The sequence below is a fragment of the Amphiura filiformis genome, chromosome 12 (genome assembly GCF_039555335.1).
Source record: "Amphiura filiformis chromosome 12, Afil_fr2py, whole genome shotgun sequence".
NCBI classification, from domain to species: domain Eukaryota; kingdom Metazoa; phylum Echinodermata; class Ophiuroidea; order Amphilepidida; family Amphiuridae; genus Amphiura; species Amphiura filiformis.
The window spans coordinates 36,913,717-36,926,486 of record NC_092639.1 but is presented as its reverse complement, the minus strand read 5'-3'; the positions used below and the strand labels follow the sequence as shown (position 1 = coordinate 36,926,486).

Sequence of the window (12,770 nt, the reverse complement as noted above, 5' to 3'; positions counted from 1 at the left end):
AAAGCTGCAATTGTAAAATTATATTCCAGAAAGTAATGTTGATAGCCAGAGTCGATAGCCGTTTCATTAGAAATGGCCTTCCGTCGAAGGCCTTTCCGTCTTGTTCTTTGAGGCGATAATATCCCGGGATATAAATTCAAACACGTAGACTCCACGATTTCATATTTTCCTATCATCATTGATATCTCCTTATTTGTTTATTTATTCCAGGTATGTGTGTGTGAGAAACAAGAAAAGGTCACAGTTGGTGGAAGAGAAGATACTAGAAAATTTCCCACCGTGCGTCAATAAGATCATTTAAAACATTTCATCAGTTGTCCTCATTTGAAACACACTTCTTGTAAATCTTCTGAATCTTGCCACTCGTCACTCGCACAATTTAAAATATTCCCACGCCCGGGCCGGGCTTGCGCCTGTCTACAGGGTTTTGTAGAACATGTCAGGGGGTCAGCGCCCAGGGTCTATGGCTCTATACCACATTCCATTTCCGCCGTCACCATGGCGACTTGGGATTGGGTTGGTATACAATAACACAACATGTGGTTACTTGTCATACAGTCGGAAGAGGCAGCATGATACATGACACAAGAAAATGTTTTGAAATTCACCGACAATGTTATTGTTTGTACAGTATATTTAAAGTTTTTTGCAAAGCTTTTCATGGCAAAGGGGAATATGTGGTTGGCCCGAATCGATTTGAATATTTAGAAAATCTCATCGAATATTGCCAACAAAACCTGACTTCTTCCATGATCCCGGCTTGTCCCCCCCCATCCGGCCGGGGCCCCGGGGACCATTGATATACCAAAATTCAAAATTTTCGGCCAAATTTAACCCAGGCCATGTTGTCTTAGTTTTTACCAATTTTCCCAAATATTTTGTGACAACTTCGAAATTTTGGCTAGATTGAGGCAAAATTGCTATATTTTGAGAAAATTGAAAAAAAAAAAAATTGAAAAAGGACCCATTCATTTTATATATACCAAAATTGGCTTCGAAAAATTTTTGGCAAGCCGAGAGAGGTGGGGAAATGATTTTTGGCACACATTCTTGGGGCACTTTTTAAATAAAACGCTCCAAAAAGGCTTAGGAAAACCGTACAGAGACGCTTAAATATGCAATTTTTCTTTTCGCTGGGCTCGCAACATAAAGATCATTTAAGCATTGCAAATTGGGATCCAAAAAATTTGGCATGAGCAAGGGGGGATATTTTTGGCCGGCCAACAAGAGGGGGGGGCAAGCGATTTTTGGCGGGCGAGAGGCGGCAAACGATTTTTGGCGAGCCATATCGATTTGAATATTTAGAAAATCTCACAGGAATATTGCCAACATAAACACGACTTCTTCCCGCGATCCCGGGTTTGCCCCCCCCCCCAATCAGGCCGCCCACCCCCCGGGGACCATTGATATACAAAAATTCAAAATTTTCGGCCAAATTTAACCCAGGCCATATTGTCTTAGTTTTTACAAATTTTCACAATTTTTTTGTGACAACTTCGAATTTTTGGTGGGCCGAGAGGGGGGGGGGGGCAAACGATTTTTGGCGAGCCGTTTGGAAATTATTGCACAGCCCCTAAACAAGCTACGCAAATACCGTAACATTCCTGACAATATTTTAATGTAATACAACTGTTTATAATAAACCAAATCACAGAATATTTGTGACCACCATCACTGTCCCATATTTTCTTTGTCACTGCTTGAATGGGGATATCCTAAATAGGAAACGCGATCATCGTCAGAAGAAAATCTTCTGGTTGAGAATTGCTGTCAATCATTGCCGGGCTTCAATGCATGCAACGGTTGAGTGACAGCTATGCGATTACATAAATCCACACAACGTGACGTGAGTACGCTGCTGGAGTCTGGCGCTGTGAGTCGCTGACATGAAAGGCGATATCAGACGATTGGCGCCTCAATGGCCAATGAGCTAAGCGTATATTTTGCGTTTATGGTATCTACAAACAGTGAGGGGCCTGGGATGTTTAGTGTCACTTACACACGTCACGTCCTATAGCCAATTGAAAACAGTTTTATTTTGAAATATTTGGAAATTCATTAACCAATCAGCGGATCGTCATTTCGGGGTTGTCGCCAGACGGTTTGTTTAGTGACGGAGGAACACAAACCGGCTGGGACTGAGACAACCATGTGGGTCACGTGATCATAAATTATTCATAATTTAAAGTAAGAAAAGGCATATTGCTATGCGTACATGTACGGTATGCATAACCCTATATTTACCGCACTCGATAAAAAGTTGTGAGATTTATATCTCAATTGAATAAACTTGGACATTGGTTACCCGTATGTTGGTATTAAAGGGGATGTGCAATAATTATATGAGCCCTGGGGGAAGGTAAACTTAGGGGAGGGGGTGTAAAGATTCACAATACACCAAATGACCCTAGTGACCCTTAGCATAAAATTACTTTAAAAAAAAAAAATATATGTGGCATTTTCCAATGTTATTGTTTTTATTAAAAAATAAATCTACATGTTGAATTATTGATCTACTTATACTTAAAATCTTTTGAAGATAAGTCAAAACACTGTAATTATGTTTAATTTTTTGGCAGGTCGAGAGGGGGGAGCAAGTAATTTTGTATACATTTAGGGAGCACCTTTCAAATTTACACTCTAGAAATGCTTCAGGACGTTCAAATATGCAAAGAATTCTTGATAGGCGGGGGGGGGGGGGCAAGCCATTTTGGCAGGCCAAGAGGGAGGGGGGGGGGACACACGATTTGAAGATTTAGTAATTTATAAGATTTGTTTGCACTTTCGCTGGGATCACTGAATGGGACTAAGTGATAGTAAAGCTGTCATCCCTTACAAAATGAAGCAATCATCCATCATAAAAATTGAGCGTTTGTTGGGAATTTCCGTTGTTTTGAAGGAGCACCAGTGTGATACATTTTGAATGTGCGCCAGATGGTTGTGTGCAATTGGTTTCACCATTCACAATACACCAAATGACCCTAGTGATCCTTAGCATAAAATTACATTAGAAATATAGAAATATATGTGGCATTTTCCAATATTACCGTTTTTATTAAAAAATTGATAATCTATGTTAAATGATTGATCATTCAACCTAACTTAAAATCTTTTAAGCATAAGTCAAAACACTATAAATTCTGTTTGCTTTAAATTAATTTGTTGGCAGGCCGGGGGGGGGGGGCAAGTAATTTTTGCACACATTTAGGGAGCACCTTTCAAATAACACGCTCTAGAAAGGCTTAGGAAAACACTACATAAAAGTTCAAATATGCAAAGAATTTTTGACAGGCAGTGGGGGGCATTTTGGCAGGCCGAGGGGAGGGAAGAATTTGAAAATTCCCCGGTGCTCATAATTATTACACAGGCCCTTATGACTTTGGGCTTCAACTTCGTCAATACTGTTGTTTTCTTTGTTTTTTTGCCAAGTTTCATTTCAAAAATACCAAATGACAATTTGAACGACTTATCCTTCACTTTTAAGCAATTTATAAACAATTTTAATTTGTTTACACTTTCGCTGGGATCACTGAATGGCACTAAGTGATAGTAAAGCTATCATCCCTTACATAATGATGCAATCATCCATCATAAAAATTGAGCGTTTGCCGGGAACTTCCGTTGTTTTGAAGGAGCACCAGTGTGATACACTTTGAATGCGTGCCAGGTGGTTGTGGGCCATTGGTTTCACCATTCACAATACACCAAATGACCTTAGTGATCGACCCTTGGCATAAAATTACATTTAAAAAATAAAGATAAATGTGGCATTTTCCAATATTACTGATTTTATTAAAAAATTGATAATCTACATGTTAAATGATTGATCAACCTAAGTCTTCATGATCAAAACACTGTAATTCTGTTTGCTTTTTAAAATTATTTTTTGCAGGCCGAGGGGGGGAGGGGCGGGGAAAGTAATTTTTGCACACATTTAGATAACACGCTCTAGTTGCTTAGGAAAACACTACATAAACGTTCAAATATGCAAAGAATTTTTGACAGGCAGGGGGAGGCCATTTTGGCAGGCCGAGAGGGAGGGGGGGGAATAATTTGAAAAATTTGCCCCCCCCCCTCCGTGCTCATAATAATTGCACAGGCCCTTTGACTTTGGGATTCAACTTTGTCAATACTGCTGTTTTCTTTGTATTTTTGCCAAGTTTCATTTCAAAAACTCCTTTTACATGACAATTTAAACGACTTATCCTTCACTTTTAAGCAATTTATAAACAATTTTAATTTGTTTACACTTTCGCTGGGATCACTGAATGGCACTAAGTGATAGTAAAGCTGTCATCCCTTTCATAATGACGCAATCATCCATCATAAAAATAGGGCGTTTGCCGGGAATTTCCGTTCTTTTGAAGGAGCACCAGTGTGATACATTTTGAATGCGCACCAGATGGTTGTGTGCAATTGACCCTAGTGACCCTTAGCATAAAATTGCATATAAAATATAGAAATATATGTGGCTTTTTTCAATATTATTGTTTTTATTGACTTCACAACAATTAAAAGACCCCATTATAAAATTACATTAAATAATGAATGAAATACTAGGCGGTTACCTATTTTTGGCGGTTCTCGTCTGTTGTGATGGATGGTGACTGTACCCACCAAGTTTACATGCCCATATGACAGTTTTTACAAATTTGACCTCAGTTGACCCCTGGTGACCCCGAAATGACCTTCCAAAATTTGGCTCTAAATGTTGACTGTACCCACCAAGTGTCATGCCCATCAGGCAGTTTTTACTAATTTGACCTCAGATGACCCCTGGTGACCCCGAAATGACCTTCCAAAAATGTGGCTATAAATGTTGACTACCCACCAAGTTTCATGCCCATATGACAGTTTTTACTAATTTGACCTCAGATGACCCCTGGATGACCTCGGGTGACCTTGACCCTCTAACCAAAACTTGTTCTGTCTTGCGTCAAGATGCACCCACACACCAAGGCTGAGGAACATGGGCATGCGCATGGGGGAAAATTTCCCCAATCAGAACTCTTGACCCTTCTTTAGTAAAAATCCAAAACTACTAAGAAAAGTTCCACTGTGGAAATTTTGAATCCCCCCCGCTGAAATTCACTTGTCAGTGCCCCCCCCCATCCCGAAAATCGCCATAATCAATATACATCATCAATCGTGTTGTTGCTTGTTTGTCATTTCTTATACCATTTTGGTACATGTACACTTGGTATCTTACTCCTATCAAACATTCATAAACATTAAGTCTTGGACATGACTTTCTAAAATTCTGATCACACCCACAAGTGTTTAGGAGCCGTTTCGTCTGGTCCCCAAGCCCCCAACCACATCAACGGTGCAGTGAAGTATGCCCAGGCCTCTTCTCATTCTCTATCTGTCTGTCTCTCTCACTCACCCCTCCCTCCCTCCCTCACTGCATGCTGCATGGTATTAGTGAACAAAATTAAATGAATTGGAGGGTTTCCTGCAGATATGTTTGCTTGATTAAAATTATAAAGCTCTTTCATTTTATGAACCGTCAAAATATAAATCGTGTTTCATCGGATTTTTTTTATTGAAAATATTGTTATGAAAATCAACAAAATCACCCAAGTTTGTCAAATAAACATGCACATTTTAATATTTTACAACTTGTCTAGATCAGCTGAAAATGGCGAATGCCGGTTAGGAGTGGACTTTCTATAAATAGTACATGTATTTGACGTCTTTGGTGGTATTATTATTGTTTACATCAGTCATCATGTACTAGTATCATACCACGTGTATACATGCGATGCGCACCACTTCACATTCCAGAGTAAACTCCATTTCACGCGGTTGGCCATGAATAATTATTGAATTTTCCGGGATTATGAATCAAATTTGACAAAATACAGACAACAAGGGACGCACTATTAGATTCTCAGGGTGGGGGTAGGAAGTTGGGGTGGGGGGATTTTTTTTCGCGGCGTCAACATTGGGGGGGGATTGTATGGAACACGCATCCTCCTCCATAGTATTAAATATTTAAAAATTTAAAAAAACGGCCAGACAATTGATACGACTAAATGGGGATGCATGTATCCCATCAGACCCGTTTTATCTTGTTTGGTTCAATATGATGTCATTTTTAATATGAACTGATGAAGTGTTGTGTGCCCGAAGTAGACTAAAACACCTGTTGCTAATTTATTCATACTCTAAAGCGTCCCCTCCCCATTGACAGGGGATTCCCCGAGATGTTGTCTCACACTCTGTTCGGACCAATCAGATTATGAGTATCTTGGTGGGTCATTAGCATACGTAATTGATTGGGTCTTTTTGTCCTGTGATTCAGATTGTATTTATAACGAGCTGAAAAATAAATACTTTGCCGTAAGAATGTACGATTTGAACTTACTTTTTCGCAAGCACCAAGTATACAGTCCATCTATGTATATGTAAAATATTGTATCGTGATTTAATTGTATAAAATATTACAATATAAACATTATTTATTATGGATCCTAGCCGGCAATCAACTTCTGGGACTGGATGTGTTGTCTTCTTCGTGTCATGACGCAAAATCCCTGAATGTCATGAAATTATATTTTTCACTTTTCGGGATTATGATGTTGAATATTCCAGATATTAAATTATTGTAACTATTAATTGTTAAAGTGCTCGGCTCAGCGCAGCGATGTGCCATACATGACTTTTTTTTCGTAACAATGATCCCATATAGTTGTTATTAATATTGCCCGATTAATTAACAATAATAAATAAATAATAAACAGTATTTAGTACGTCCATGGTAAACATCAAATTAATGGATCGATCGTATCATGAAAAATGATACCGCGGTATAACATATTGACATGTGATTGAATGAAATGATAAATCAGATGATATTTGACCATCAGGGAAAAAGATAGACACATCACAAAGTCATACTCGGATGATATTCACTTTTACCATGTTTACAGATGTACACGAGAACTTGAGTTCCATTGCATCACGCAATGCGTTTGCAAACTGTCGCGATGTCGGCCTGTTTTCCATGGGAGATCACTGGCTGGGGATAACGGTGATCATCGGGTCGGATGGCCCCCGGGGATGGCCCGCCGCGGACGGTTCATTCTTCCCCCGGAGCTGCATTCAGAATAAAGGGCCAAGCATGCAAGGGGCTGGCTAAAGCAGTCACACTGGCTCTTTTATTATATTTTAAACCAACTTTGTCATTAAAACCCAATTAAAACTATATATTTTAATGATACATGTACATAGGCCCATCATTATTTTAAGTAACCGCTGAAGAAAACCGTAAATGAAATTTACGAGACTGAACTTACGTAGGCTTATCACTATTTACCCATAAAACCTAATTAGAGACTTGAATTTCTACTTCCACATTAACATAAAATAACTCACAATTTAAACTCAATATTCTGATAAATGAATTAGCACTGCAGATCAGCCAACCTGTACCGCATGACATAACCTTATTGAAAGGGAATTACCCGGCGATGTCACTCAGATGATCAACATAATAAATGCTGTGTGGGTAATCATGATCGAAAAGTCAATAATTCTCAAGTGTTTATTGACAAAGCACTTGACACTTGGTAATTTCATCAGTGCTACATTATCATCAAGCGTGTTATACCGTGAGATCGCGTGAGAGCGAGTGTTGTACCGTGTGATCGCGGTAGCTTTGAGTCATATACCAAACACCCAAGAAAACTCGGGACAGCTGATTTAGACCACTTAAAGTCAACACGCGTGTTGTAATACGGATTTTCAACACGCAAATAACACGGCAAAAAAGCGTGGCACGCGGTCACTTACACGCGTCAGGTACTGTATACTAAGACTCTAGTCTAAGTTAGTTCACCACGTAAACTTGTATGGCTCAAAATTCGGACCGCTCGCCATTAAGTTTACTGTCATTCCGTATTTCCAGGTGGTTGATGTTTTTTGGTACTCACATACAGTCCACAGGTGTTCCAGAGAAAGTCATTAATATATCCTGCTACTTCACAAAATAAAACAAATTCTCATTACGGAGAAATTTCAGTGAAAAATACGTGCCCATACGACTCTCACGGCACTAGAAATTTTCAACAGCAATTGCTCCATCAACAGCCCGTATACTTCGCAGATGCAGCCCGTAGCACATCGCCTATTGGCTGATTTATCGCTGCAATTTATAATTTATGCTATGACGTCAGGTTCTTCCGCTGCCGAAAGTATACCTGGATTCGATCAATTTCATAGAGTTGGTAAATACGTCATCTGCTTAATTATTCATAGACTACCTTGAACGGATGGAATACATCATACATGGATTACCGAGTGGACTTGCGTAAGAGACTCATAGGATTTACACAGAGATATTTTTGGCCAAAATTTGACCATCTCTAGGCAAGTTGACCCCACTTTGTCTGCGTTATGTGAAAAAGGACAGTCTTAAGTAAGTATTCGAGCAACGCTTTTGATGTTTTGATGTTTTGGGAGACTGGGAGGGTTCAGAACCAAAAAATGATGGAGCCTATTCTTGACTGTGTAATATTCCTTCAACGAGTTGCCGTGCGGAAATAACCTTATACCAGAGAAGATGTAATAAAGAGGAGGGTCAACGGAATTATATCCTTGAGATAATCCCGTAGGTAATCCTGTCGCATCTATTCATAGTCCTTTATTCTCAAGTAGTTAGACATCCATTTGAAATATCCTATGATGTTATGTGTGTGACCGCCCATGGTTGACCAATTTTCACTTCAGAATTGAAAATATTTCCAATGTTTCTATAGAGAATTTGTTAAAAAGTATGAAACGCGTGTGTTAAGGACCTGCTGCTTGGATGGGATACCACATGTGGATAATACAAGAAAGAAATCGAGTGCTGTAAAATGTCCCCCCAAATCCACCGTTTTTGTAAATTTTTATATATAAATTTCTAAAGAAGAAATTTTTAGGATTTTTTTAGAGAGGTGATGATTGTTGATCATTTCTATTTTATTATTTTATGTATTTTCCTGTCATTAGCGGCCAGGATGTGCATGAATGATTATTCGAGGGAGTCCAGTGTCACCAGCATGTTAAACAATTTGGAATGGACGGACCTCAACACTGCGTCGCACAATTACTCGCTCTCAATGATGTTCAAAATCACCCACGACCTGGTCGACATAGACTGGAGAAATCACCTTGTTAAGCCCCAACGCACACTTAAACGGACTCATGCTCTTTCTTTTCAACGCTTTGTCAACAAGATCCCGCATTTATGATTTAAGCTTTTTCCCTCGACTACGAAGCAATGGAACGACCTCCCACACGACGCCTTTGGACGCACCTACTCTGACGACATTCAAGACAAAACTCATCAATCACCTGACTTCAAAGGACAATCCAGACTTTAAACTTTATGCTCCCAACCAATCTGTCTAGCGGTCTTGGTCATGTCAACTCTAGTGTGATGCAGAATTCACTGCTTAATTGGAGTATAAATGATCCAGATCCAGATCCAGAGATCCATATTTTATCTGAAATCTGACAAGATGACAGGGTCTGCATGCATGGTGTGTATGGCATGATGGCATGCACACACTGACCTATCCCTAAAAGCAGTTAGCTGCAACTTGTGTATCACACCCATCCCGGGTTCAAACCCTATTGTGGTATTCTATTGTAAAGCAGCTAAATAGGGTGATTCATCATTTACTTTGAGTGAGCGGTCTCACACATATTTTGTTTGAGGATAGCTTGATCAACCTCCTCTTTATTACATCTTCTCTGCTTATACGATGGACAGAGAGTATCAGTTTGTGAATGAGGACATCGTATAAGTTCCTTGTACTAAGTCTAAGTACAGACGTAAGCTTACCTGTTTACATGAAATAAAGCCATCTTGACGTGTCTGTTAGCGTGTTACCGCAAGAGACTACCGTGACTACAGAGCAGAGTGCCAATATTGTCCCGGAATATTGTACAAGTATATACTATACAATGATAACACACATGGAACAAATCTCACATGGTCAAACGTGCGTGGAGGCTGACATCTTGGATTAGCAGATCTTGTATGTGATATTGTACATGAATATTAATTTCATGACGTCACATTGGTTAAGGTATTATAAACAAGAACGGTTTTTAAAAAGATATTCGCGCATGATTCGAGTATAGAGGTGGTATTGTTGGTCGAAGCATAGTCGAAGCAGCCCCCCAATAAAAAACCCGATTTTCAGTATCTAAATCAATATTATATTGCAAAATAACACTTTGATGTTTTGCAAAAGTTCCTTTTACAAATAATACCGTATACTTTTAAAACTTCCTTGATTTTTTACATACGTTTTACAAAAGTGTTGCCTCTTTACAACATAACTCAAGAACCACAGGACCTACAAAAGTATATCTGTGATATTTGGGTGTATTCTTCATGTAAAAGAGCACTCTTATAGGATAAACCGATATTTGAATTTTTCTACACGCTCGCTATGATCAATGCAATTTTTGCCAAAGCTCACTACCATTCACAAGATGCTGTGAACTACCAAATCGCAACAGTTTAACATAGAGGCTAACCTGAGCATAGGGAAAATGCACGATTTTTGAGAGTAAAATACGCCCGGTTTTTGCAAATGCATATTTTGCGTAATTAGCGCTTTTTTTTTACAAAAATGTGTGATTTCTCACCCTAAAAGTTCGAATTATGCAATATTAATTTTTTCAAAACTTTTTTTGTTCTATATTTTCTTGCATATTTTTAAGACGGCCTATTTTCTATACTTTATTAAGGGCTCTAAAATGAGCGTTTATTGCTTTTCGACAGTATTTTTTGTGGGACATGAGAGCACCTCAGACCTATCGAATTGCATTCTGAATAATGAAGCATGTCTGTCTGATATCAAATAATTTTCATTTTTGAAAATCACAATATAATACAAATTTTATGACAAATTATAAAAATTTGATATTTTTCAAATTTTTGATATATAACAGTCCTCGGTAAATTATATAAATCTAATGATATATTCTTAAAGTGTATGTAGCAGGAGGAAAAGCCGACGGTCAATTGAAAATTTTGACCTTTCATATTGAAGATATGGATTTTTTTCCCAAAAGACCTTATTTTTTTTGGTGTTTTGGGAAAAAAATCCATATCTTCAATACGAAAGGTCAAAATTTTCAATTGATCGTCGGCTTTTCATCCCACCTACATACACTTTAAGTATAAATCATCAGATTTATAATGTTTGCTTCAAGTACTGTTAAATATCAAAAATATCAATTTTTAATGATTTGCCATAAAATGAGTATTAAATTGCGTAATTTCAAAAAATCAAAATTATTTGATATCAGAATGACATTCTTCGTATTCAGAATGCAATTCGATATGTCTGATGTGCTCTAATGTCCCAAAATAAATACTGTCCAAACGTTCATACCCCAGCCCTTAACATGGATTGTGTTGCAGGTCATAGGGATTCTTTGATTTTAGTGAAAACTTCAGGTTTTTGGAAAATGAGTACTTGAAAAATGGTTATTTTGAGAAAATCTTAAAATTTGTGGTTGGACCCAAAATGCGCAATAATATACCCCAAATGTGCAAATTTCAGCGGTTTTTGCGCATTTTCCCTGTCCTTATGCTAACCTTAACCAATTTTAGGGTTTTTTTTGGGGGGGTGGGCTTATTTCTTGGTTGAAGTTATACTGGGATGTGCAACGGTTTTTGGGGTACTTTTTCAGAGATTTTGGTATATCAATGGGTCAATTTTCACTGGAGACCAATGCGCCCAACTGGCGCATTTGGTCAAAAGTGTCCCTGGGCTGTGCAATAATTATGAGCCCTGTGGGAGGGTAAAATGAGGGGGGGAGGGCAAGAAATTTTTGGCAAGCCAAAGGGGGCAAGTAATTTTGGCCAGCCAAGGGGGGGGTAAAGTAATTTTTGGCACACATTCATGGGGTGCCTTTTAAATAAAACGCTCTAAAACGGCTTAGGAAAACAGTACGGAAACACTTTTAAATGCAAATGTGCAAAGGGGGGGGGGCGCTCAGAATTATTGCACGGCCCCTAATAAAACTACCCAATTAGGAAATTTGGATGCTTTTGCAGTGGCGTGCGCAAAGGGGGGCAGGGGGCATGTGCCCCCCCTCCCACTTTTGTTGGTCATTCGGGGGAAATTCAAGGACATTCGTGGGGAAACACTTAAAACCACACCTTACACACCTAAATCAGACTCCATTCGGGGGAACTGAACAACCTGCCCCCCCCCCCACTGTGCTTTTGGGGTGTTTTTAGTATACTAATGAGTGGCAAAACCTGCAAAAAGTAGGTATAGAGAAAGTCAGGATCTGAAAGTCTGTGTGGCACATTCACATACCTGTAAAAATTGTGTTGATGAACCCCAGGAAGAACCTGTGGGGTTTCCTTGAGTAACAAAACATCTGAGATATGGCAAACTATTTATTGTTTAAAATGGTTTTGCAATTTGAGACCATTTTCTTCAAAATCAGAGCATTTTTGAATTTTAGACCACTATGGAGCCAAAAATTGGACTTTTTGTCTAAACTCAAGGACCATATAGGCCTGTGGGGGGTACTCAAGTCCCGGTGTTGTCACTGCCTATTCAAAGGCATAATGCATGATCATTCCCAAAGTCAAAAATACCCCCCTGTTTTGCGTGGTTTCAAGAACATTTTCAGCATTTGTTACCCCTATTTTACACAAAAACGGGTACAAATTAGCCTTATGATGGGGCTCTCCATGCAGTACATAAGTGACAGCTCCTCTCCACTCCACAAATTTTGTCAAA

At 38.8% G+C, this 12,770-nt stretch overlaps 1 protein-coding gene across 1 annotated transcript in view; it reads right to left on the bottom strand.

Annotated features, from left to right (window-relative positions):
• Window positions 1-10,015, bottom strand: part of LOC140166144 (ATP-dependent RNA helicase DDX51-like) — a 31,666-nt gene extending 21,651 nt beyond the window's left edge. Inside the window, exon 1 of the mRNA XM_072189533.1 lies at window positions 9,836-10,015. Within this exon, the coding sequence (XP_072045634.1) occupies window positions 9,836-9,858 (23 nt within the window). The 5' untranslated portion in view covers window positions 9,859-10,015. The remainder of the gene's footprint in view (window positions 1-9,835) is intronic.
• Between the last annotated feature and the right edge of the window lie 2,755 nt (window positions 10,016-12,770).